Source organism: Dama dama, chromosome 5 (genome assembly GCF_033118175.1).
Source record: "Dama dama isolate Ldn47 chromosome 5, ASM3311817v1, whole genome shotgun sequence".
Classification (NCBI taxonomy): Eukaryota; Metazoa; Chordata; class Mammalia; order Artiodactyla; family Cervidae; genus Dama; species Dama dama.
This window is the reverse complement of record NC_083685.1, coordinates 117608424-117635589: the sequence shown is the minus strand read 5'-3', so window position 1 is coordinate 117635589 and position 27166 is coordinate 117608424. Positions and strand designations below refer to the sequence as shown.

The window sequence follows — 27166 nt, the reverse complement described above, 5'->3', positions numbered from 1 at the left end:
ACAAGTCCCCGAGGGAGAAGAGGACCTGGTTGGTTTTCTGTCAGTGCAGAGGGGAGCCAACCCCCTGCTGGGGCGAGTGTGGTGCAGGGGCTCGGGGGTGATGCTCTGCGTCCAGCATCTGTGCAACAGCAGCACCCGGGCCCCGCAGGCACATCCTCCAGTTCCGACAGCGCCTGCTCGCCAACCTGCCCGCCCTGGCCCCGGGGCAGGCGGGAGGTGAGTAGCGGGACCACAGGCCCAGGGCGGGGTGGCCGCCCAGCACCCTGGGGGCTGCACGCTGCAGCTACCCCAGCTGCCCGCCACCCTGTTGGCCCCTGAGCCCAGGATGCGAAGATGGCCAACGCGTCTCTGCCCACCGTGGTGCCTCTGGGCCCCGAGAGCCTACGCCCCTTCACCCGGGAGTCCCTGGCAGCCATAGAGCGCCGGGTGTTGGAGGAGGAGGCCCGGCAGTTGCGGAACAAGCAGATGGAGATCGAGGAGACCGAGCGGAAGCCGCGCAGCGACATGGAGGCTGGCAAGAATCTGCCGCTCATCTATGGGGATCCCCCGCCGGAAGTCATCGGCATCCCCCTGGAGGATCTGGATCCCTACTACAGCGACAAGAAGGTCCGCGCCAGGGAGGCCTCCCTCCACCTGTCTGTCCCTGGTCCATCCGTCTGCCTGTCCCAGGCCTCATAGCTCTCTCCCTGCCGCAGACCTTCATCGTGCTCAACAAGGGCAAGTCCATCTTCCGCTTCTCAGCCACGCCTGCCCTCTACCTCCTGAGCCCCTTCAGCATCGTCAGACGCTGTGCCATCAAGGTGCTCATCCACTCATATCCTGGCAGAGTGGGGCGAGTGCAGGGCCGGGGAAAGGCAGGCAGGGGTCAGGGGTGGGCAAGAACGGGGCGCTCTGGGCGAGGAGGCCCTCTGTCCTCCTCTCCTCCCCACCTGCTCCCTCACTTTCCTTGACCCTCCCCCCAACGCTGTTCAGCATGTTCATTATGATCACCATCCTGACCAACTGCGTGTTCATGACCATGAGTAACCCGCCTTCCTGGTCCAAGCACGTGGAGTAAGTGCCCCGCCCCCATCTCCCCCGGTTCCCCAGTGTCTCCCCTCAGAGGGTGCCCCAAGTGACCATTGCTCTGTGTTCCAGGGAGACAAACACTGTCCCTGTTGCTCCATCAGTACCCTAAGTCCCCAGAGTGGCACACACCGTCACTCTCACCGATGTCCTCAGCCCCCTGGGTGGCATATGTCATTTCCGTGCCCTCGCTCCCAGGAGGCCCGCCTCTGCCACCCACATCCTGGCCCATGTGTGACATGCCTGGCCCTGGCCCGCCCTCTCCCCGCCAGGTACACCTTCACAGGGATCTACACCTTCGAGTCCCTCATCAAGATCCTGGCCCGAGGCTTCTGCATCGATGACTTCACATTCCTCCGGGATCCCTGGAACTGGCTGGACTTCAGTGTCATCATGATGGCGTGAGCAGGGCTCCCTGGGGGCGTCCGGAGGCTGATGCGAGGGAAGGGAGGGGAGCCAGGCCTCAGAGAGGGCAGCTGAGTGAGCTGGGTGACCCTCCGAGGCTGGTCTGCAGGGCTGTGGTCCGGGGGTGCAGACAGTGGGCTGCACCTTTCCGGGAGTTGTCACTCTCGGGTTCTGACCTGGAGACTGTCCGTCCGGGTGCCCCTCCGCACAGCATATAGGAGCCGGGCCCCCAGGCCCCCACCCACGGGGAGAGCTGGGCTACCCTTGCCACCTCCCCACTCCTCAGCAAAGCCCCTGCACTGTCTTTCCCACCTCTCAGGCCCCGATAGGAGCCTGCAGTCCCTGACCTGTCCCCTGCATCTCCACAGTAACCCCAAATACAAGGATTCCTTGGGAATCCTCATTCTGGGCCTCACTCTGCCCCATTACCTGCCCCTTGACTCTGACACAGCCCTCGCCCCCACCCCCCACCCAGGTACCTGACGGAATTTGTGGACTTGGGCAACATCTCAGCGCTGAGAACCTTCCGGGTGCTGCGGGCCCTGAAAACCATTACGGTCATCCCAGGTACAGGGGAGGCTCAGAGGCCCTCTGCCTGGGCCAGCTGGCCTGCCCCCTCACCCAGGCCTGGAAGGGGGCACTCAAGTTCTGGGAGCCTGACCCAGAGTCATAACCCTCCCAGGGGGCGTAGCACCCACTTCGAAGCCTGGACACAGAGTGGGGGGGTCCTGTGCATCTACAGGGAGAAGAAGGGGCCCCAAGTGGGAGGGTGGGCTTTGAGAGGCAGCATAGCAAGATGGTTAGAGCACAGACTCTGGAGCCAGACTGCCTGGGTTCAACTCCCATCTCTGCCACTTCCTGACTTTGACCTTGGTTAAACGGTTACCCTGTCTGCTTCAGTTTCCATATCTGTAAACTGTGACTGATGACAGTACTGCTCACTCAGTTATTATGAGAATTCAAAGCCTTGATAGCAATAAGGTGCTTCAAGCCATGCCTGGCACTGGGAGGCGGTGGTGGTGATTTAGTCCCTAAGTTGTGTCTGACTCTTGGCAGCCCCATGGACTGTAGCCCACCAGGCTTCTCTGTCCATGGGATTCTCCAGGCAAGAATACCGGACTGGGTTGCCATTTCCTTCTCCAGGGGATCTTCCGCACCCCGGGATCGAACCTGAGTCTCCCGCGTTGCAGGGAATTCTTTACCAACTAAGCTACCAGGGAAGCCCTGGCATAGCGTTCATGTTTTAAATAAAATAAACAGATTGGGCAGAGCAGGGCACTCCACCTGAGAGACACAGAGGTTCTCAGTGATGGAAAGTTCACACCCTGAGAGCTCAATAATGAACACACCACATCCCCGCTGAGCCATGAGGCCATGAGGCCAGTTCCAAAGTAATGCATCGAGACGCATGAAATAAATAGAATCTGGATCATCCAGACCCTCATAAAAGCATGTGAAGAAACTGGAGAAGGTTCATTAAAGGAGTGAAGTGTAGTCACTCAGTCATGTCCAACTCTTTGTAACTCCGTGGACTGTAGCCTGCCAGGCTCATCTGTCCATGGAATTCTCCAGGCAAGAATACTGGAGTGGATTGCCATTTCCTTCTCCAAAAGGAGAGAAAGATGATCTGAAAGGCATGGAGAACAGGCTCTGGGAGACAGGGAAGTTGTTACTTCTTAGTGCTAGGAATTACCTTAGTTTTCTCTAGTCCAAAACCCTTGTGACTTGCAGTTGAGGAAGGAGGGACCCCCGGAGAGGAGAGGTTACTGAAGGCAACATGGCATGTTAGCCACTGAGTCAAGGCCACAATACCTGCCCTCCGTGCCACGCTTCCAGCGTCCTCAGAGCTCGTAAGGCTTTTATGATTGAAGCTGCTAAGCATCTGTCTTCATACCAGGATAAGAAAAGGAAATAAACAAATATTGAAGTGAGAGACACCCTGATTATGCCCAAGGAAGAAGTTATGGTTCTTCCATAAATGATGGAATCTGAGCCTGAAATTCCATACAATCTGGCTATGTCCTTGCCAGTTCCGAGGGGCAGAATGCAATGATATTGCAAAGTCAGCCTAGAGCTTCTCAGAGTGAACCCTGCTGTTCCTTGGGTGTGAACAGGCTAAAAGAGAAAGGGTTCTGTGTCAAATAAGCTGAAACATGGTATTAAAAAGCTTTTGTTTCTGTAGAACTTTTCTGAGCCTCTGATAGGATAATCTACATAAGGACCCTCCAGAAGGGTACCACAGGGTTAGTAGTTGTTGTTGAGTCGCTAAGTGGTATCTGACTCTTTGCGACCCTATGGACTATATGTAGCCTACCAGGCTCCTCTACCCATGGGATTCTCCAGGCAAGAATACTGGAGTGGCTGCCATGCCCTCCCCAAGGGGATCTTCCTGACACAGGGATTGAACCTGCATCTCCTGCATTGACAGGCGGATTCTTTACTATTGAGCAGCTATGGAAGTGCTACAGAGTTCAGCCTTTCCCAAACACGATTGAACCCCTTTCATGAAGGGCGCGGCTTGTGAGATTAGCATTCTATGAACACTTTGGGAGTCCTAACTTAGTGACATTTATTAAGTTACACTGTGTGTCTGCGTGTTGTTGCTCTCCTGTGTTAGGCAACACCCAGTAGAGTCTTCACAGTCCATTCTACTAGTGGCTGAGATTCGGTGGCCATTGGAAGGCTCGAGATGGAGGTTGTAATCAGAGATGGATGGGGCTAATTTGGGAAGGCTTCAGGGAAGTAGCGCCCCAAGTAAGCCGAGGCTGGAAGGAGATGGAGCAGGCAGAGGCTCGGAGGGGCTGAGTCGGCGAGTTACCCCCTGCCACGCTCTCCTGCTCTCTGTGATCAGGGCTGAAGACCATCGTGGGGGCCCTGATCCAGTCGGTGAAAAAGCTCTCGGACGTGATGATCCTCACCGTCTTCTGCCTGAGCGTCTTTGCTCTGGTGGGGCTGCAGCTCTTCATGGGAAACCTGCGGCAGAAGTGTGTGCGCTGGCCCCCGCCCTTCAATGACACCAACAGCACGTGGTTCGGCAATGACACCTGGGACGGCCAGGAGAGCTGGGCCAGCAACTATACCTTTGACTGGGATGCCTACATCAATGATGAAGGTAAGAAGGGAGGGTGGGGAGGCCAGTGGGGTCTTTGCTAGCCCCATTGGCAGCCCCTTGTGTGAGACAAAGAACATGAGGAAGGGACTTCCCAGTTGGTCCAGTGGCTAAGACTGCATGCTCCCAACGCAAGGGGCCCAGATTTGATCCCTGGTTGGGGGAACTAGATCCCACATGCCCCAACTAAGAGTTCTCGTGCTGCAACTAAAAATCCAACATGTTGCAATGAAGGTCCCATGTGCTAAGACCCCGTGTGACCAAATACATAAATAATTTTTTTTTTTACAAAGATCATGGAGAAGACCTGAGTGTAAACCCATCACTTAACAGCTTGGGTAACCTCTGACAAGTCACTTCACCTTCCTGACCCTCAGAATCTTTGCCTATAAAATAAAGACTACAATACATCTCTCAAGCTTCCCTGGTGGTTCAGTGGTTAAGAACCTACCTGCCAATGCAGGAGACCTGGGTTCGATCCCTGGGTCGGGAAGACCCCTGGAGAAGGAAATGACGACCCACTCCCGTATTCTTGCCTAGGAAATCCCATGGACAGAGGAGCCTGGTGGGCTACAATCCATGGGGTTGCAAAAGAGTTGAACCGAACTTGGCAACTAAACAACGGTTACCCTCTCAAAGGGTTTACGTAACAGCAAACACCAAATTGTTTGGAAAATCCTACAGCTTTTGCTAGGAAAAGCAACGATCCCTATGTGCAGGCTCCTTTTTCTCCTCCATCGTCCTGGCAAGGCCAGCAGCAGGCACCCACATCCTGTTCACATACCCAGACTTCACAGGTGCGCACACACAAGACAGCATTCTCATGAAGCCACTAGTCCACATGGTGCCTCCTGGCAGCTTAGAAAATGGACATGGAAACGCCAGCTTAGAAATGCCACCTTCTTCAACCTGGCACCCTGGATTCTAGCCCCCCACTCACCCCTCCACTGGGGGTCCTGCTCAGGTACGTGCTAGCTCCAGGCACACACATACATGTCCCCCCCGTCTCCTTCTGTACCCCCACTATACCCCATACAAGGCAGTATGACAGTAAAATGTATCTACCCAGAGGGCTTAGGACTTGGAGCTGCCCTTAAAGGAGAAGGAAGAAAATAGATAGCTAATGAGAACATACTGTATCGCTCAGGTGAAAAAGTCGCTCAGTCGTGTCTGACTCTTTGAGACCCCTTTGAAATTCTCCAGGCCAGAATACTGGAGTGGGTAGCCTTTCCCTTCTCCGCGGGATCTTCCCAACCCAGGGATTGAACCTGGGTCTCCCGAATTGCAGGCAGGCTTTTAACCAGCTGAGCCAGAAGGGAAGCCCATATAGCACAAGGAATGCTACTTAATGCACTGTGGTGACCTGAATTCGAAAGAAGTCCCAAAGGGACTCCATGGATATATGGAGCATACATGTGGCAATGGATATGTGTGTGTGTGTGTGTGTGTGTGGCTGATTCATTTTGCTGTACAGTGGAAGCCAACACAACTAAAGCAACTATACTCCAATAAAAATTAATTTTTTAAAAAAGAGGAGAGGGAAGGGGCACCCCGAGAGCGTCCATGTGCTGGTGCCTGTGGTCCACACAGAGGTGTCCACAGGTGTGCGATGGGTACCGTGCCCACAGTGTCCATGAAGTGACGTGTTTCCTTTGTGACCTCTGACTCCCAAAGGGAACTTCTATTTCTTGGAGGGCTCCAACGACGCCCTGCTCTGTGGGAACAGCAGCGATGCTGGGTGAGTGACACCCGGGAGGTGGGGTGGGGGGGGTGAATGGGAAAAAGTGGCCCCAGGGTTGTCAAAAGATGCGGGATGACTGGGGATGAGAACGGGTGGATGGAGGTGTAAAGACAACTCGTGAGCATGCACTTGTTTTCAGGATGCAGACAAGACTAAAGGATGTTTTTTTTTTTCTCAGAGTATCCCCCTATGTGGCCCCTAGCTGGAGCTCTCCTTTCTCCCTAAAACCAGTCCCCATCCTGTCCACAGGCATTGCCCTGAGGGTTACGAGTGCATCAAGGCCGGGCGGAACCCCAACTACGGCTACACCAGCTATGACACCTTCAGCTGGGCCTTCCTGGCTCTCTTCCGCCTCATGACACAGGACTATTGGGAGAACCTCTTCCAGCTGGTACAGCAGCCCTCTGCCCTGCCCTGCCCCTCAGCCCCACAGCCCTACCTCCCTCCATCTCCACGGCCTCCTTGGGGCTTGGCAGGACCCTTACCAAAGCCATCCCTTCCAAGGGACCCCCTCAGTGGCCCTATATATGGGTTCTTGGCACCTCTGACATTCGGTTCCTGCCCAGATCTGAGCCCCAGCCTTTTCTTCCTTTTCCTCATTTGCTCAGGGGCTGAGATCTGAGCTCAGCACAGACTCCCAGGCCTCCTCACAGTAACCAGTAAGGTCGCTTAGATGCCAGCTCTGCCCAGAATTATTTACCTTCCACCGTTTGCAGGTGGGCAGGTTGAGTCTGGAGAACAGTGCCTTCCAGTCCCTGGTGATGTTTCTCACACTGACCATGTTAATAATAATAGTAATGGGACTTCCCTGGTGGTCCAGCGGTTAAGAATCTGCCTGCTATGTACACCTGTGGCTGATTCATGTTGATGTATGGCAGAAATCAACATAATATTGTAAAGCAATTATCCTTCAACGAAAAATGAAAAAAAATTTTTAAAGTAAAAGAAAAAAAGCCACAACTAAGACCTGGCACAGCCAAATAAATAAATAGTCAAAAAAAGAAGAAGGTGAGTCCGCCTGCCCATGCAGGGGACGTGGGTTTGATCCCTGGTCCAGGAGGATTCCACAAGCCATGGGGCAACCAAGCCCATGCGCCATGACTACTTACCCCATGCTCCAGAGCCCACGCTCTGAGACAAGAGGAGCCACCACGGTGAGAAGCCTGTGCGCTGCAACTGGAGTAACCCCAGCTCTTTGCAACTAGAGAAAGCCAGCGTGCTGCAACAAAGACCCAGCACAGCCAAAAATAAACAAACAGTAATAACGATAACAATAATAGCTTCTATTTGCTGAGCTGTTACCAGATGCCAGGCATCATGGAGAAACTAGGAGTCAAGCTGACCCCAAAGCCGACATTCACCAATTTTTATCCTGGGTCTCTGATCTCAAGATGTCTGGCCGGGGTCCTCAGGGCTCTCTGAGTCAGGAGCCCAGGAAGGTCTGGGTTCCAAGTTCATATCTTTGAAATGCCCCAGAATGTGGTTTAACCTGTCAAGGGTGGCCATAGAAGAAGATAGAAAGCTGTCTCTCTTTGCAGATGACATAATTATCTACGTGCGTGCGTGCTAAGTCACTTCCGTTGTGTCTGAGTTTTTGTGACTCTATGGGCTGTAGCCCTCCAGGATCCTCTGTCCATGGGATTCTCCAGGCAAGAATACTGGAGTGAGTTGCCATTTCCTCCTCCAGGGGATCTTCCTGACTCAGGGATCGAACCCACATCTCTTATGTCTCTTGCATTGGCAGGCAGGTTCTTTACCACTGGTGCCACCTGGGAAGCCATACCTTGCCTCAAAAGCCCTCAAACTTCCAGGCTCTGTGAGGGATCCTTCCTGTCTGCCTCTCTGGGCAATGGTTGTATGGAGGGGGGCCCTGGGTGAAAGCAGGCAGGGTGCCACGTGACACTTCCTCCCCCTCCCTCACTCCCAGACCCTTCGAGCAGCCGGCAAGACCTACATGATCTTTTTCGTGGTCATCATTTTCCTGGGCTCCTTCTACCTCATCAACCTGATCCTGGCCGTGGTGGCCATGGCCTATGCTGAGCAGAACGAGGCCACCCTGGCCGAAGATCAGGAGAAAGAAGAGGAGTTTCAGCAGATGCTGGAGAAATTCAAAAAACAGCAGGAGGAGCTGGAGAAGGTCTGGACTAGGGGAGGGGGGGGGAAGATCCAGGGGTCTCTGCCCCTCAGCCTGGGTACCCTGGGCAGGCTGAGAGGCAGGGGAAGGTGAGGGGTGGGGACTGCGAGACAGGTGACGGGGAGCAGAAGGATCAGGTTGGAGGTTTGGTGGGGTGGGAAGCACCCAGGCAGTAGAAAGAGCATTTTGTAGCTCAGTGCCTCAGTTTCCCCATACATAACCAGGAATCTGGAGTAGTTAAACCTGATGTAGCCTTTCAGCTCAGATACCTATGGTTTTATGATTTTTTATGGGCAGTGTCTGGGTCCAGGCTGAGGGAAAGGTGGGTGCTGATGAGGCCTCAGGGAGCAGCTGTGCATTCACCCATCATCTCATGAAGTGCAGGGCCAGCCAAGGCTTCAGAGAAGGAAGGGTGTTCAGGGATGAGGATCCTCAGTCACTTTGGTCCCTACCCTGTCACCCCACTGCCAACTACCCCTATTGCAGTAGACTGGATGCAAGCCAAAAAGAGGGGTCCCCAGCCTGAAGGACTCAGGAAGAAGCTCTGAGAGTCCATTCCATGGCTTGGCGATGGACTTTATGTCCATTACCCTTGCTGGTCCACAGGCCAAAGCTGCCCAGGCTCTGGAAGGTGGGGAGGTGGATGGGGACCCAGCACACAGCAAAGACTGCAATGGCAGCCTGGACACATCGGCAGGGGAGAAGGGGCCTCCGAGGCCAAGCTGTGGCACAGACAGTGGCATTTCTGATGCCATGGAAGGTGAGTGTCCAGCATCCCCAGACCTATCCTGCCCATTGGGCCACTTGGGCTCCTGAGGTGGGGGCAGGGAGGGCCTGGCTGGGCCCAACTTCAGGACAGTAACTTAATATTGGCGTCGAAGAAATGGCCGTGATAAATATAGTCTTGGCTTAACTTGGCCGAATTCTGGCCACAAGACCAGGCTGCAGCGGGAACTGGGGGCTTCCGGGAGGCCTTGTGGGCTGCCAAGGCAATGGGAAAGGACAGGATAAGAATACTAACCAGGAAGGCCCAATGTTCCGGAAACTGGAGATCCTGTTCCACAAATATCTTCTGGGTAAAAGCAAAAGGTCAAAGTCAAACTCTGCCCAGAGAGAGCCACAGACCCCCCCAAAAAACCCCATGCTGCCCCCCAGGCCTCAGGAGACTAGGTTAAGGTAACAAGGAGAGGTAAGTAGACATACACATGGATGGATGGATGGATGGATGGATGGATGGATGGTTGGAAGGATGGATGGATGGATGAATGGACAGATAGTGGGTGGGTGGGTGGGTGGACGGATGGGTGAGTGGATGGATGAGTGAGTGGATGAGTAGGTGAATGGATGGATGCATGGGTGGATGGATGGACAGATGGTTTGATGGATGGGTGGGTGGACTGAAAGATTAATGAATGGGAAGAAACACAGGTGTGTGGATGGATGAGAGGGAGGGAGGAGGAGGAAATGATGCAGGAAAGGAAGATGCAGGGAAATCTGACATCAGAAGGATCTGGTCCCCCTCCCCAGGTGTCTTGCCTTTTGGCAGGAAGGACTTGGAGGACTTTGCAAACCTCTATCCCAGCTGACCTTGCCTGAAGGGCATCCAGGTGTCTGTGCCCTGACAGAGAACACCCCAGGGGATGCTGGGCAGAGCCAGCCAAGGAGGTCACTCAACATTGCCCTTGCTGGGACCACTGTGGGAAGCTTGGGACCTCAGACACAGTTTGAGGCACCTGCAGTAACACCTGGGTTGGGAGTGGGGGTGTTACTGTCAAGCTGCAGCCTTTGAGAGGTCTGGTTTACTAACTGCTGGATGGGGAAGAGGCTCAGCCGTTCCCTCCCTGGGGTGTCCCATTCAGGCCCTCAAACCCACATATCTATGGGACAGCCCCTGACTCCAGTTCCCTTTCCTCATCTATGATGTGGAGGCACTAATATAGTTACCTCATACATTTCGGGGGGATTAAATGAGAGCGCGCCCTGGCTAGGAACTCCCATGGGCACCAGAGGCCTGGAAGACCTGGAGGAGATGTAGCATATCCATGGGCCTGACAGAGCCCCAGGGGTTAGAGCTGGCAGGGCAGGAACAGGGCGTGTTTCCAGGAAGCTACTCTGGTGGGGAAGTACTGGCAGGGTCCGGTCTGGAGGAGCCAGCAGCACTGCGAGGCAGAGCCCCCAGGAAGGACTTGTTCTTTTCCTAAGAGGCTCTGGCCAGCAACAGTTGGAAATGAGACCCAGCCTTCTGCAGTGGCCTCCCGCCTCTCCCTGAGGCCCTCGGGCCCCTCCCCAGCCGGGATCGCAGGCCTGGGCCGTAGGTAGTGGATGGAAGTCACCCTAGGGGGTGTGTCACTGGGGGACAGTGTACTGAAAAGGTGGAGCTGAAGTAGAGCACTGGGAGAAGGGACCTGGGGTAAGGCTTCTAAGTGCATGGCTCTTTATGGGGCTTCCCTGGTGCCTCAGACAGTAAAGAATCTGCCTGCGATGCAGGAGACTTGGGTTCCATCCTTGGGTCGGGAAAGTCCCCTGGATAAGGAGACTTGGCAACCCACTCCTGTCTTCTTGCCTGGGAAATTCCATGGACAAGAGGAGCCTGGCCGTCTACAGCCCAGGGACTCGCCAAGAGTCGGATGCTACTGAGCAACTAACACCTTCAGTTTCAAGGGAGTGGTCATTGGGGGCATGGAGAACTGAGGGTGGGGCCGTGTGGGCGGGGTCTAGGGGGTGGGTCTTGAGGGTGACCCTCTGAGAGGCGGGGCTTGGGGTGGACCTCCCCGAGAGGGCGGGGCTTAAGGTGTGGCGCTCTGAGGGGCGGGGCTTGGAAGGTGGGCTCAAAGTTGGAGGTGGAGGAAGGAGCAGGTGAGCGGGTGGGTCCTCATCTGCTGTCTGCTTTCAGAGCTGGAAGAGGCCCACCAGAAGTGCCCACCGTGGTGGTACAAATGTTCCCATAAAGTGCTCATATGGAACTGCTGCACCCCGTGGGTGAAGTTCAAGAAGATCATCCACCTGATCGTCATGGACCCCTTCGTGGACCTGGGCATCACCATCTGCATCGTGCTCAACACCCTCTTCATGGCCATGGAGCATTACCCGATGACTGAACACTTTGACAATGTGCTCAACGTGGGCAACCTGGTACGGGGGGACAAGGGAGGCAGGACTGGAGAGGGGCCACAGGGCCCACGGGCTGTGTGGGAATGAGGGGCACGATTAGGGGGCATAAAGAGACAGGCTGGGGTTATTTTCCTAGCATATGGGTACACAGGGACACAGGGGAGGTACATGGGGAGATCCATGGAATTTAGGCTTTGGGGTATTTGGGGGCAGAGAGAGTGGGGATGAAGTACTTGGCTTCTTAAAATCAGGACTCTAGGGGCTCTGGAGTCCAAGTCATACCCTGGAGGCAGAGATGGGGGAGTGGGAGCTTGAGAGTGGGGAGTGAAGTGCTGGATGGCAAGTCTCTCCACTTTCAGAGGTTGTTGTGGGTCCCTGGAGAAGGGCATGGCAACCCACTCCAGGGTTCTTGCCTGGAGAATCCCACGGACAGCGGAGCCTGGCAGGCTATGGTCCACAGGGTCGCAAAGAGTAGGCCATGACTGAAGTGACTTAGCCCAGGGGCCTAAGACCAAGGGACCCAGAAGATAGGATGTAGAGCCATGGGCACCCAGGCCCAAGAGGCCCCAGCTCACCCTGAAGGCCCCAGAGCATCGTCCCCCAGCCCTGAGGCCCCCTGCCCGCTTCATTTCTCCAGCAGGACCAGGCCAGCTCCCCTCTCAGCCCTTTCTGCTCCACTATTGTTGACACACACTGATCCGCCTGCTTATCCCTGCCCATTAGGAGCATTATCACCTCGTTGCCAGCCCCGGTGGAGCCTGACAAAGGGAAAAAGCCGCCGCCTCCTCCTCCAGCCCGGCCCCACCCTTCCCAATTCCCTTCTCAATCTGTCCAGGGTGGCCAGTGGGCTAGATGCTTCCCCTACCCTGAGGGTGAGGGGAGCCCAGGAGCAGGACAAGGCTGGGGTGGGTGGCACGGGAAACAGACCCTGGACTCCCCCAGCCCACGAGGCAGGCACATCTACCCCACGGAGATGCCCGAGGCAGCTGTGGCCAGGCTGGGCTGGAGGGGCAAGGGCGGGCTCTGGACTCGCCGCGCAGCTGCTGGGGTGTGCATGATGGGCCCGGCCTGCCGCCTGCCCACCCCCTGCCCACACTCTGCTGCCGTCTGGGCACCTGCTATGGTTAGGGACAGCTCCTGGGCGGGGCTCAGCATGTGCCCGGGCAGGCTGTGGCCCCGGGGCAGCTGGTGCCTGCCAGGAGGGCGGGGGCTGTGACCAGGGAGCTTTTAGGGGCTCAGAAGCCCTCAGACAAGTCCAGGATTGTGGGAGATCAGCTCTGGTTCTCACTCATCCTCAACTTCACCTCTCATCTGACACCACCCCCCACCAGATTTCCGAATCCACCAAGATTTTCTGGGTCCTGGGACCCCCAACCCCGCCCCACCCCTGCCAACCAGGTTAGAGAGGCTGTAGGGTATAGAGACAAGAAACTGAGCTAAGTACCCCAAGACCTGGGTTTGAGACCTGACCCCATATGGGCAGCGTGACCGAGAGCTTGCCGCTGACTTCTCAGAGCCTCAGTCTCTCTCCTCTGGGATGAACGTGGTGATCAGCCCTCCCAGCTTCATGGAGATCAAGATACTGATGAGGCCACAATGTGAAACACAGAATGCTTTACGAGTGTTGAATATTATCATGAGTGGGTTGAGATTCCAGGAAGTCAAGTGACAGGCCCACAGTCACAAGGCCAGGAAGAGATGGGCCCCGGTCTCTGAGCAGTACCCGCTCTGCCCGTGGGATGGCTGTTCAGCTCCTCATTCACTCACACACACCTGTGGGCCATGGGTACCTCTGTCTGCCCCCTCGGGGCTCTGTTACCCTCTCCTCTGGCCTTGAGGGCTCTGCCCGGAGGTTGAAGAGTGGGGTAGGAGACTCCAGAGGCCCTGTGCCCCTGAGGCTCTGCACACCCCACCCCCGCAGGTCTTCACAGGCATCTTCACGGCCGAGATGGTGCTGAAGCTCATTGCCTTGGACCCCTACGAGTACTTCCAACAGGGCTGGAACATCTTCGACAGTATCATCGTCACCCTCAGCCTGGTGGAGCTGGGCCTGGCCAACGTGCAGGGGCTCTCGGTTCTCCGCTCCTTCCGGCTGGTGCGTGAGGCCCCGGGACCCGGGCTGAGGGAGGGTGGGGTGTGGATGCTCGGAGGACACAGGAATAAACCCCCAAGAAGCCAGAGGGCTGGAAGGGAGGCCCCTCTGCCCTAGCGTGCACCCCTCTGCCTCTCAGAACCTTCCTTACTGGCAAAAGGGAGAAAGGCGCCCTCCCCCTTATCACACAGGGCTGCTGGGAGACCACAGTGACAGCCCAGGAACTGCCATTTGGGCTTCACTCCTAAGTGAACTTGGGAGGCAGTGGGGTGGGGACTTCAGCCCATATTGCAGACCTGAGGCTGCAGGCTCAGGAAGTTTGTCAGTAGTGGGATTGGGACTCTGAATTAGCATCCTTTTCTCCACCTCGTAGGGACATTTCATGCATCCACAAAAATATAGAGAAAGTAAGATACACCTCTGTATACCTTTCACCTGGCTCCAACAGCCATCAACATCCTATAGCTCTTGTTTTATCTGTCCCCCTACTTTTTAATGGGGGAGTATCTTAAAGCAAATCCTGAGATTTTATTTCACTTGCAAATGTTTTAGCCTGTATATGTAAGAGATGAGGATTCTTTCTTTTGATCATGTGGAGAGGATGAGGTGGTAGGATGTGAGCATTCCCATTTAACAGAGAGGTAAACTGAGGCCCCATATCCCTCAGGGGGTAGGAGCTGGAGCTGTTCAAAAGAGTTCTTTCTGGGAAGGCCCTGGTGGTCCAGTGGGTAGGACTCTGCACTCTCAGTGTCGAGGGTCTGGGTTCAATCCCTGGTCATGGCTGCCTCAGGGTTGGGCTAGGGGTCCCTGGGTCTCACCAACCCCTGCATTCCCCCTGCCCGGCAGCTGAGGGTCTTCAAGCTGGCCAAGTCATGGCCGACGCTGAACATGCTCATCAAGATCATCGGCAACTCGGTGGGGGCGCTGGGCAACCTGACGCTGGTGCTGGCCATCATTGTGTTCATCTTCGCCGTGGTGGGCATGCAGCTGTTTGGCAAGAGCTACAAGGAGTGCGTGTGCAAGATCGCCGCGGACTGCAGCCTGCCCCGCTGGCACATGCACGACTTCTTCCACTCCTTCCTCATCGTCTTCCGCATCCTCTGCGGGGAGTGGATCGAGACTATGTGGGACTGCATGGAGGTGGCTGGTCAGGCCATGTGCCTCACTGTCTTCCTCATGGTCATGGTCATCGGCAACCTGGTGGTGAGTGAGGCTGACTGGGTGGCTCCCACTCCTTTGGCCAGAAAATCCAAGTGTCCAAGGCATATCCGCGCCTTTGTTGTTGTTGTTTAGTTGCTAATTTGTGTCTGACTCTTTTGTGACACTGTGGACTGTAGCCCACCAGGTTCCTCTGTCAGTGGGATTTCCCAGGCAAGAATACTGGAGTGGGTTGCTATTTCCTTCTCCAGGGGATCTTCCTGACCCAGGGATAAAATCCTGCCTTGGCAGGTGGGTTTTTTTTACCACTGAGCCACCAGGGAAGCCAATCCGTGCCTTTATTTCCCTTAAATCGGACTGTTGAAGGGTTCTTTTCCTATGAAGCTGTGTTGTGTAAAATCACTGATATGTGGTGGTTTTATTCCTCCCCTGACCCTAGATGGCCGTTTTGTATGGTTTAACCCAGTGGCTCTCAAATTTTAACCTGCTTCAAAACTCTTTGTGAGTTTCTTGAAACCTAGATTCCCAGTCCCAGTCCCAGCCCCCCAGAGTCAGGTGAGGCAGCTCTGAGCCAGGCCCCCCAAACCTGCATTTCTAATGAGCTCTGGGTGATGTCACTGCCACTGGTCCAGGGACCACAGTGCAAGTCGTCGAGACCTAGTGTTTTGGGTAAAGTGGCATATGATAACTGGAGTCAGGCTGACCCGCGTTCCAGTCCCAGCTCCTTTGCCATCTGTGTGACCCTGAACGAATCACTGCTCTCTGGTCGGCTAGGTTCTCTAACTCCACATGAAAGAAAAATGGTAGACCCCTCAGGGCAGCAGTGCCCAACCTTTCTGGCAGCAGGGACGGGTTTCAAGGAAGATAATTTTTCCACGGACTGGCGTGGGGTGGGGGGTGGTTTTGGAGTGATTCAAGCACACTGCATTTATTGTGCATTTTATTTCTGGTGATTCAGATGGTAAAGAATCCACCTGCAATGCAGGAGACACAGGTTCAATCCCTGGGTCAGGAAGATCCCCTGGAGAAGGGACTGGCTACCCACTCCAGTATTCTTTCCTGGAGAATTCCACAGACAGAGGAGCCTGGCGGGCTACAGTCTATGGGGTCGCAAAAGCATCAGACACGACTGAGCCACTAACACTTAACAGTTTATTTCTATTATTATTATTACATCAGCTCCCCCTGAGATCATCAGGCATTCAATCCCAGAGGTTGGGGACCCCTGCCTCAGCGGGTGGCCGGGAGGATTGCCCCTGAGGGAAGAAGGCACAGTGTGGGGTCGGTACCAGGAACTCCTGGCCTTTCTGTTCTCCTCCCCTCTCACCCTCTGCTCCTGGGAATCAGGCCCCGGGTGTTGGGAGGATGCGGAGATGCCCTCAAGTGCATCTATCCTGCCACTTTCTGGGTGGGGCGCTGAAGGAGGGAAGGAGGTGCCGGTGCCCAGGAGAAATGGGATGTGAGGTCGTGGTCCAGCTGACCAGAATTTCTGCAGCCGGGCGGAGGGAGGCGTCTCTCCTCACCCCGCCGACCTTGCTCCTCCGGGGTGGGGGGTCACTCCTATCAGGAGACTTGTGCCGGGCCGCCCGGGGCGGGGGCGACGCTACCCCGGGCAACAGCGGGTGGGAAGACGCACGTCCCCACGTTCCGCAAAGGCCGGTGGAATCCTTGAGCTGCTCCGTCAGCGCGTCTCAGATAACGCTGAGCTCCGCAGGGGGCAGGGACGGATCGGCGGCCGGGGGAGTCACCGTCGCCGCGACTGAGGAGGGGACGGTGGGATGGGGTCCCGAGCCCCCGGGGACAGCCAGACAGCAGAACCCAGGCCGACTGCTCCTGGGAGGGGGTCTTAGGGAGCGGGAAGCATAAAGGAGATGCCTCCACAGGACTTTGGGGCAGGATTCGTGATAGGGGGGTTGCAGGCTCTGAGTAGGCTGTAAGGGCTAGTTTAAGGGGCCTGGGAGCGACTGTAAGGGTCGCAGTAGTTTCTGTGTACGTGTAAACTCAAAAACATTTCAGGCCCCTACTTTGCCACTTTCTGACAGGGAAACTTTGAGCAAGTTATTTACACTCTCTCTGGCCTCAGTTTTTCTCATCTGGAAAATGGGGATGAGGCTGGTTAGTGACTACTCTGCTGGGTGGTGGGAAGGATACAGGACACACGTTGAAGTGCTCAGCAAAGTGCTTGGCCCAGGAGACCAGGGGAGTTCAAAACTTACAAGCAGTCAGGGAGTTGGTGGATTCCACACCCGGCCCCAACTGGCGTCACATGCCAGGCATTGGGCTCCTGCCATCTACCAGTCCCTGCGCCAGGGGCTTTATGTGTATTATCCCTAATGCTCTTGACAACCCCGTGAGGCAGGTAATGTTGGCTCTGTGCTCTCTGGAGGCACAGCCCAGAACCACACGGCTAGTGTGAAACCGAGCCTGGACTAGAAACTGAGTCTGTGTCCTTCCCACAACAATAGCATCAGTATCATCATGAGTGATACTCACGAGTTAGCATCAGAGTAAGTGGTGACAAGCGACCTCAATGCGCATACAGCATTCTGAGCACTTTCCGGGTATTAATCTCTTTTTTAAAAACTGTATTTATTTATTTGTTTTAGGTTTTGCTGGGTCTTTGTTGCTCTGAGGGCTTTTCTCTAGTTATGGCGAGCAGGGGCTACTCTTCGTCGCAACGTGTAAGCTTCTCGTTGCAGAGGCTTCTCCAGTTGCAGAGCTCAGACTGTAGGACACTTGGGCTTTGATAGTTGCGGCACACAGGCTCGGGAGTTGCGGCTCCCGGGCTCCAGAGCCGGAGCTCAATAGTCGTGGTGCTTGGGCTTAGTCCCTCTGAGGCATGTGGGATCTTCCCGGATCAGGGATTGAACCTGTGTCTTCTGCACTGGCAGGTGGACTCTTTACCACTGAGCCACCAGAGTAGCCCCCTGGGGTACTGATCTCTTAATGCTCACCAGCCTCCATGTGGTACGTGCTGGATTTTGTTTTGTTTTTAATATTAAAATATTTAATTTCTAATAATATTTAATTTTAATTGTCTGTGTCGGGCCCCAGTGGCAACACACAGGGTCTTTCATCTTCCTTGAGACATGCGTGGTCTTTAGCTGTGGTATGTGAACTCTTGTTGCATCATATGGGATCTAGTTCCCTAACCAGGGATCGAAGCCAGGCCCCCCTGCATTGGGAGCTCGGAGTCTTAACCATTGGAGCACCAGGGAGGTCCCGTCTTATCTCTATTTTGTAGACAAGAAAGCAGAGGCTCAGGGGGGTTCCTTAGAGACCTGTGCAGGATTTGAACTCAAGCAGTCAGGTCCCAGAATGCAGAAGCACCGCATGGCATTGCCTCTGTGTGTGCCCCCGCGCCTCCCACCACACACACACACACACACACACACACACACACACACACACCCTGACGCCCTTCTCAGGCCCAGCTCTGCAGCTCTCCCACTTTGCTCAAAGGGAGCGGAGCGGCCCGGGGAGGCGCGCTGCCAGCTCCTTGGGCACTGGCCCCGCCTACCACCCTCCCAGGCCTCATGGAAGCAAGTGTCTGCCAGAGGGCACGGGGCGCCCTGCCAGGGAGGGTGGGGACCCAGGTCCCCAGTGTCCATGGCACTCAAGTACTTCCTTGGGAGTGAAGAAGAGGAAATGACCAAGTCATAGGGAACCCACCCGTTGGAGCCCACCCCTGGGGAACCTAATGTCCATCCCCCTTCCCTAATTTAACCCACCCCCCATGCCTTGCCTGGGGCGGCTATTTCTGTCCCAGGCAGGAGCCGTGTGCAAACCCTGGTGACCCAGAGAGCAGCTAATTCCCATCTCAGATGTGTTTCTGGCAACTGGACACCTCCCCCCAGAGAGGGAAAGAAAGACCAGTACGTTGTGGTGGGGGGCAAAGGCAGGACAGTAGCCGAAAGGCGTGGTGACGGAGCGAATCCCCCAGCACGTTGCCCCAGAGAGAGAAGACAAACAACACGTAATAGATAAATATATTTTTTAAAAATTTTCTGCTGCAGTTCATATTTATTTATTCTTAATTGGAAGATAATTGCTTTACAATGTTGCATTGGTTTCTTCCGTATGACAATGTGAATCAGCTTTAAGTATACATATATCCCCTCCCTCTTGATACTCCCTCCCTGTATTTAAAGATATGTCAACATGATAGTTAAGACAATGACAAAAAGACCTTAGAGGACACTGGTGAAAGCCAGACAGATTCATGTGTACGGCCCTCCCTTGGTCACTCAGGGAATTGGTTCCAAGACCCCCTGTGTGTTAGTTGCTCAGTTGTGTTGACCACATGGACTATAGCCCACCAGGCTCCTCTGTCCATGGAGTTCTCCAGGCAAGAATACTGGGGTGGGTAGCCATTCCCTTCTCCAGGGGATCTTCCCAACCCAGGGATCAAACCCGGGTTGCCTGCATTGCAGGCAGATTCGTTACCATCTGAGCCACCAGGGAAGCCCCCAAGACCCCTTGCAGATACCAAAATCTGGGGATACTCAAATCCTATAGAAAATGACGTAGTGCAGTTGACCCTACTTCTTCCAAGTCCAGTCACACACTCAGCCCCACCCTGAGGCCCCCAGAATAAGACCTGCCTCTGGTTGACAGGAGACAGGACCACCGCCGCCTCAGTCAGGCTGCACCGTCCTCCTCACTGTCCTGAGAGGTGGGTTGGTGGAAGACAAGGCCACTGCATTGCACAGCCGCTGGGGTGGCCATTCACACTGTAGTCTAAATAAATGATGTCCTCTAAAGTTGTGCAGGGCTTTCCAGGTAGTGTCAGCGGTAAAGAATCCACCGGCCAATGCAGGAGATGCAAGAGACTTGGGTTCAATCTCTGGGTTAGGAATGTCCCCTGGAGTAGGAAATGGCAACCCACTCCAATATTTTTGCAAGGGAAATCCCATGGACAGAGGAACCTGGCGGGCTACAGTCCATGGGGTCGCAAAGAGTTGGCTATGACTGATCACACACACACACACACACACACATAAAGTTGTGCAATGACAGGAAACCTGGATTCTAGTTCTGAATGTGCTGTGTGTCCTCAGGCAAGACACTCCACCTCTCTGGGAGAACTCAGGCTCCTCATTCATAAAATGCAGAGCTGGCCTCAGAGTTCATCGCACTCCTCCTTCTACCATGTAAAACCTTCTATTACTGCACAGATAACAGCCGACACATTTTGAACGCCTACTGTGCGCTCTAGTTGTATTGACCTTTCAATCCTCACAACAACAGTGCAAGGAGGTTGGTACTGGAATCTATCACCATTGTACAGATAAGGAAACAGAGGCATGAGGCAGTGATAGGACTTGCCTCAGAACACACAGCTAATGAACTGGGGTTCAAAGCCAAGCCGCATGATTTCAAAGCCTGTGACCCCCAGTCTCTACTTTGTGCAAACCCATTGCGCTGTATTTGCCTGATCAAATGTCTGTCTCTAGGCTGGGAGCAAACTGAGGCCAGTCATTCCTGCAGATAGTGGGAGGGGCTCAGTAAATATCCACCAAAAAACAAAGCTGAGGGAGGTAGACCAGTAGCCTCTTACGTCCCTTTCAGTGGGGATAGGAGAAGAGCTCCAGTAGATCAGGGAACCCCGGGGGAAGAAAAGGGAGTGAGCCGAGGTCGATCAGACGTCCTTCCACAGCAACAGGGCACATACGTCTCAGTACTGGGAACTTCATGTGGCACTAGTGGTAAAGAATCCACATGCCAACGTAGGAAACGCAGGAGACATGGGTTCGATCCCTGGGTCAGGAAGATCTCCTGGAGGGGGAAATGGCAACCCAATCCTGTCCAGCATTCTTGCCTGGAGAATCCCACAGCCAGAGGAATCGGGTTGGCTACAGTCCATGGGGTCGAAAAGAGTCGGACATGACTGAGGACACACGAGCATGTATCAGGAGCCCATGGGCTATTAAAAGTCCCACTTCCAAGACAAGAGATAAGGCTCAAAATTTTCAGGCTCCCAATAAGTCCTGGAAGCTTGGAGACGTGAGCTCTAGTTTTTGATCTGCATCCCCTAGCAGTGGAAGTGGAGGACAAAGTCATGGAAGAGTCCCTGTCACCCAGTGGGCCTCCTCAAACCCTGCCTCCGCCGTGGTCAGCAGAGTCCTCTCTTGTGCCCAAGCCTCAGTTTCCTTATCTGTAAAGTGGGCATGACGGTAGCACTCCTCAGCTCCACAAGCCGTCTTGAGGGTTCTGTTAGGTGCTGCGGTTGCTGTTTAGTCACTCAGTCGTGTCCAACCATTTGAAACCCCAAGGACTGTAGCCCATCAGCCTCCTTTGTCCATGGAATTCTCCAGACAAGAATAATTGGAGTGGGTAGGCATTCCCTTCTCCAGGGAATCTTCCCGACCCAGGGATCGAACCCAGGTCTACCGCATTGCAGGCAGATTCTTTACCATCTGAGCCAGCAGGGAAGCCCTCTCTTAGATGACGCCCCTCTTTAATGCCCACCGTGAGGTAGGTCTGGCTTGGAGGCCCGAGGACCCTCACGTGGCCTGAAGGTGGCACACTTGGGGCCCCGCAGCTGAGCTCGGGCTCCCCTTCCCCTCCTGCTCTCCAGGTCTTGAACCTGTTCTTGGCCCTGCTGCTCAGCTCCTTCAGTGCTGACAGCCTGGCGGCCTCGGATGAGGATGGCGAGATGAACAACCTGCAGATTGCCATCGCTCGCATCACGTGGGGCATCGGCTTCGCCAAAGCCTTCCTCGTGGGGCTGCTCCATGGTAAAGTCCTGAGCCCCAAGGTTATCATGCTCAGCCTCGGAAGCATCGGCGAGGCTGGGGAGGCCGGCGAGGCTCCGGAGAGTGCCCCCGAGGACGAGAAGAAGGAGCCTCCGCCCGAGGAGGATGGCAAGGACCTCAAGAAGGACAACCACATACTGAACCACATGGGCCTGGCTGACGGCCCTCCCCCCAGCATCGAGTTGGACCACCTCAACTTTATCAACAACCCCTACCTGACCATCCACGTGCCCATCGCCTCCGAGGAGTCTGACCTGGAGATGCCCACAGAGGAGGAAACCGACACCTTCTCCGAGCCTGAGGATGTCAAGGTAAGCCCGTAGCGAGGCCCGGACCCAGGGGCAGGGAGTCAGACAGAGGTGGCTCTGCGTTTGTATGTGACCTTGAACATGGCACACAGCCTCTCCAAGCCTCAGTTTCTCCATCTGTAAGGTGGGGTAATGGTACCTGCCTTGTGGTGTTACTGTGAGCATTAGATGAGATGCTGTGTGCAGAGCAGCTCTGTGAATGCTGACTTATAAACACCATTATTATGACCCGCTCCCCATGTCTGAACACCCTTGGCTTCTTCCCTGCACTCCTGCCCCACAGCGCCGCCTGGGTCCCGTCTCACCAGCAGGTGGCGCTGTGAGATAGCATATTTTCACCTGAGACGCCTAAATCCAGGGCTGGAACCCAAGAGGCCTCTCTTAACCCTGCCCTGGGGTTCAAGAAGCCCCTACCAAGTTCTTGCTATTATCATCTGTTTCTGTGTAGACCCCCACTGGTGGTGGGGGGGACCCAGTCCCAACTTCCCAGAGTGGGCCAGAGTGCCAGGTCTGGGCTGGGGACGCTGAGGAGAGGGGGTCAGGGGTCCAGTGGGATGGAGCTGAAGGAGAACTGGAGAGCTGGGCCCCAGCCTCAGCTGGACCCCTGACGCCCACCCCTCGCCTCTCCCCTGGGAGAGGTTGCCCCCAGAAGCTCAGGCTGAGCCCCTCACCCACCCTGCAGCTCCATCAGGGGAAGGATCAGCACGTAAGCTAGGGCAGGGCCCCCTGCCCACCCCCACCCTGGCAGCGTGGGCCCAGCAGTCACCAGAGCCTGAATAAACTTTGCCCTGAAAGCTCTTGACTCCTTATTCCCCCCAAATACGTGGCATGCTAACTTACCAGGGAGCCGAGTGCCTGCCAAGCTATAAATACCCCGGGAAACGTGGCACCAACCTCGGTATGAGGAGTGGGGGTGGAGGAGGGCCGGACAGCAGCCAGGCCAAGGCGCTGGGGACTCTGGAGGGGGCAGGCACGGCTCCCGAGGGGCGGTGGGAGGTGGGGGGCACAGGCAGGGCCAGTGGCTCAGTGGGCATCTGGCCCGACCTAATGGCCCGTGCCTCAGTTTCCCTTTCTGTCTACTGGGCACCAGGCCCTCCCTTTTTGGCCACCATTCTGACAGCTGCCCCCTGCTCCCACCCCGCCACCCTCTCCATTTTCCTTTCCAGGGGCCTCACCCCAGCCATGAAGGGGGCCCCTTGAGGAGTGGAGGCTGGGCCAGGAGGAGGTGAGGGAGGTCTGGCCAGGCTGGAGTACCAGCCCCTGCCCCAACCCTTGGATTCCCCCATCCTTCCTGGATTCCTCAGCAGAACAGAGGATAGGAAGGCTCAGACCTTGCTCCATCCTGACTCCTTCCCTCCCTAGCCAGCATCTCAGGGCCTCTTCAAATCCAAGTGCCCCGAGGTCAGGGCCAAGGCCTGGATTCTTCTGCACAGACCCGGGTGCTGGCTCCACAATCCAGGGCTATATGAATGAATGAATCTGTGAATGAATGAGTCTGCTCCACCTCTCCCACCCCCACTTCCCTTTCTCCCTACTGGGCCCTCCCCTCGGGGCTCCCATCTAGACCCCCTCTGCCCCACCTGGAGGGAGGATCCAGGGGTCACGTGACCCTGTGGCCTCCGCAGAAGCCTCTGCAGCCCCTGGACGGGAACTCCTCCGTCTGCAGCACTGCCGACTACAAGCCCCCCGAGGACGACCCCGAGGAGCAGGCCGAGGACAACCCCGATGGGGAGCAGCCAGAGGAGTGCTTCACCGAGGGTGAGGGCCAGCCCGCCGGGGTGCCTCCCCTAGCCCGGCAGACCCTGGAAGGGGCAGGCCAGGCCAGGGCCCAAGGCGAGCCTCAGCTCACCGTCTCCTTGTGGATGGCTTGGGGACAGGCGAGTCACCAAAAGCAGGCAGGGCCTTCTTCCTCCGATGATGCCCTGCCCTTCTACACCCTGGAGAATGCAACCCCGGGGAGGGGTGTCAGAGCAGATGCCTCTGAGCCCCCGCCCCCTCTGACCCCTGCCGAGTGTGCCGTGAGCGACAGTCCCAGCAGCCCGTGGGCTACCACACAGAATCCCTGTAGAGCCCTGGGTACGGCCGGCACTCAGCACTAGCTTCTCTAGGGCTGTCCTCCTCAGCTTCATCTTCCAGAGAGAGGCCTGCCTGGCCCTTCAGGAACATTCTTTGCCCAGAGGGTTTGGGCTGTGCAGAGTGAAGGCTGCCTGGGGAACGTGGAGGAGGATGGGGACCACTGACAGCCATGGAACCTGCATGGGTGGCCCGCACCCCTGTTCTCTGGCGTGTCTCTGCATGCAGTCCGGGTGGGGAAGGGGCACATCCTGGGAGGGGGAGGGGAGAAACGGGCTGATCATGCTCCTCAGGCAGCCCGTGACGGGTGCCCCTGCCGCCCTCCCTCCCCAGCCTGCGTGCAGCGCTTTCCCTTCCTCTACGTGGACATCTCCCAGGGTCGAGGGAAAAAGTGGTGGACCCTCCGCAGGGCCTGCTTCAAGATCGTCGAGCACAACTGGTTCGAGACCTTCATTGTCTTCATGATCCTGCTCAGCAGTGGGGCCTTGGTAGGCACCGCCCTGGGGGCCGGGCAGGGGCAGGGGCAGGGGCCAGGCCGGAAGCAGGCTGTCCCAGGGCGCCCTCCTTTCCGCATCGTGGGAGGGACACTTGCTGGACAGGCCCAAACCCAGAGAGCCCTAAAGAACTCAGTGCTTCCAGGGTGTGTGGCAGACTGTGCTCATTTTCACGAAGAGGCAGATGGGCTCTGACTCCATGTGCCTCCCTGGCTGACAGGTCCCGACCAGGGAGCAGGTGGGAAGGGAATGTGGGCTCAGGGGGGCCAGCCTGTGTCACAGCGAACCCCCCTGCAGGTTAGTGAGCATTCCTGTCATTAGGTCTGGGGAAGGGGAGCTGAGGGGCTTCTCCCCACCAGGAACTCCCCCGCTAACCCCCATTATGGGCGCGGGGAGTCTGCCCCCGCACCTGGCCCCAGTGCCAGACCCCTGGGAACCAGCAGCCGTAGGGATGTGGCTGCTGCCCCAGCCTCCGGGCCCTGGCCACCCACCTGCTGGTGCCCCCAGGCCTTCGAGGACATCCACATCGAGCAGCGGCGAGTCATCCGCACCATCCTGGAGTACGCCGACAAGGTCTTCACCTACATCTTCATCCTGGAGATGCTGCTCAAGTGGGTGGCCTACGGCTTCAAGGTGTACTTCACCAATGCCTGGTGCTGGCTCGACTTCCTCATCGTGGACGTGAGTCCGCCCCACCCCGCCCGGCCCCACCGCCCACTCCGGAGCCAGATCCAGAGGCCCTCCCCCTTGGGGCCGAGGCCCCGCGCTCCCTGACCACCCGCCCTCCCATTTGCAGGTCTCCATCATCAGCCTGGTGGCCAACTGGCTGGGCTACTCGGAGCTGGGACCCATCAAATCCCTGCGGACGCTGAGGGCCCTGCGCCCCCTGAGGGCCCTGTCTCGATTCGAGGGCATGAGGGTGGGTGTCAAGGGGGACTGTGAGTAGGGCTAAGAATTGGGGGAGCAGCCACAGCTTGGAAGGGGGCTGGGGGCGTGTCTGTACTCTGGCCACCACCGGGAGTCCAGGTCTGGGGGGCCCCCCGGGCAGCTGATGGCAAAAGGAGAAGGGGGTGGCAGGGGATGAGATGGTTAGGTAGCATCACTGACTCAATGGACATGAATTTGGGCAAACTCCGGGAGGTGGTGGAGGACAGACGAAGCTGGCGGGCTACCGTCCACGAGGTCGCAAAGAGTCGGACCCGACTGAGCAACAACAACAGAAGTCACCCCCACGCACCAGCCCAGGTGCCCGTGCCTGCCCTCAGCCCCCTCCGTCACTCCTCTCTGCCACCACCAGGGGGCAGCAGAGGCCGCAGCCGCCCCCAGGAGGGGCCTGAGGGCACCCAGGCAGGAGGAGAGGAAGGAGGTCTGTGGGTTTATAGGTGACTCTCCCCAGCCTCAGACTGGGGCCCCCCAGGGCTCCGAGCCTGGCCATCCTTCCCTCAGGCCCTTGAGGGCGGAAGTGACAGGTAAATACAGGGTTCAGGCAAGACCAAGGGGACTTCCCCGGCCAGAGGTGGAAGTAGGGGTTCTGTTAAGAGCAAGGCCTATTCTGGGGGGCGGGGACAGACTTCCATGAAGCAGACGGTTGCAGATCAGCAGGGCACTCAGCCTGGGGTCTCCCATGCAAAAGCCCGGCCCAGCCAGGGACCCCTCCCCACTGGGGGAAAATGACCTGGCCGTGGCCGCAGAGCTGGTTGGTGACCCAGCCAGGAATAGAATTGCCCTGGGCATCACCCGGCTTCACCACTCACTTGGTCTGGAGGTCATGAAACTCCTTCTCCTTGAAAACAGATAATTCTCAGATTCAGCTCAGCCGGAAACAATGAGGTTGGCCTGTGTGGCCAGGGCTGGCTGGGCACAGAGCTCCAGTCCCCAAGGTTCCTGCTGCTTCAAAGGCCCCGTTCTTTTCTGGGTCTTTGTCTCTAATCCTGTGAGCAGATGAGCCGGGGGGCCAGGTCACGGGGACTGAGTTTCCTATGGGGGCCGGGGAAAGAGTGTTTGTCTCCTGCCTGGTGACCCGTGGCCAGGCTGCTTCCAGAGAAGACCAGCTCCCCACCCTGGGCTGTTGGCTCCAGCGAAGCAGAGAGCCCTCTTCAGCCAGCAGGCCGGCAACCCCCTACCCCAGCTCCCTGCTCCCACCACCCCCCACCCCCACAAAAAGCCCAGTAGACTTCTCCTGCAGGCCTGGTTCATTGAGATCAGCCCTCCTCCAGGAAGGCTTCCCTGCCTGGCCCCCCTGGTTGGTGTGGGTGGGGAGCCCTCTCCCAGAGGAGACTGGGTGGTGCCCCCAACCCTGCTGCCTGGGAGAGGATCTGGCAGTGACTCCCTCCTCCCCACTGCCGGCCCCCAGGTGGTGGTGAATGCCCTGCTGGGAGCCATCCCATCCATCATGAACGTGCTGCTTGTCTGCCTCATCTTCTGGCTCATCTTCAGCATCATGGGTGTCAACCTATTTGCCGGCAAGTTCTACTACTGCATCAACACCACCACCTCCGAGCGGTTCGAAATCACCGAGGTCAACAACAAGTCCGAGTGCGAAAGCCTGATGCACACGGGCCAGGTCCGCTGGCTCAACATCAAGGTCAACTACGACAACGTGGGTCTGGGCTACCTCTCCCTCTTGCAGGTGGTGAGTGTGACGTGCGGCCCCTGCATGAGGCGGGGGTGGAGATGCCCCTGGAATCTCACTGGGACTGAGCCCACGGCCACTCCTCG

General features: G+C 56.5%; 1 protein-coding gene across 1 annotated transcript in view; it reads left to right on the top strand.

Annotated features, from left to right (window-relative positions):
* Positions 1-282: 282 nt before the first annotated feature.
* Positions 283-27166, top strand: part of SCN4A (sodium voltage-gated channel alpha subunit 4) — a 33299-nt gene continuing 6415 nt past the window's right edge. Inside the window, exons 1-19 of the mRNA XM_061144378.1 lie at positions 283-606; positions 696-814; positions 964-1053; positions 1338-1466; positions 1946-2037; positions 4322-4582; positions 6254-6317; positions 6570-6711; positions 8248-8457; positions 9061-9214; positions 11348-11586; positions 13487-13660; positions 14504-14860; positions 21396-21884; positions 23507-23639; positions 24288-24442; positions 24956-25129; positions 25245-25367; positions 26802-27080. Coding sequence (XP_061000361.1) covers positions 334-606; positions 696-814; positions 964-1053; positions 1338-1466; positions 1946-2037; positions 4322-4582; positions 6254-6317; positions 6570-6711; positions 8248-8457; positions 9061-9214; positions 11348-11586; positions 13487-13660; positions 14504-14860; positions 21396-21884; positions 23507-23639; positions 24288-24442; positions 24956-25129; positions 25245-25367; positions 26802-27080 — 3657 coding nt within the window. The 5' untranslated portion in view covers positions 283-333. The remainder of the gene's footprint in view (positions 607-695; positions 815-963; positions 1054-1337; positions 1467-1945; positions 2038-4321; positions 4583-6253; positions 6318-6569; positions 6712-8247; positions 8458-9060; positions 9215-11347; positions 11587-13486; positions 13661-14503; positions 14861-21395; positions 21885-23506; positions 23640-24287; positions 24443-24955; positions 25130-25244; positions 25368-26801; positions 27081-27166) is intronic.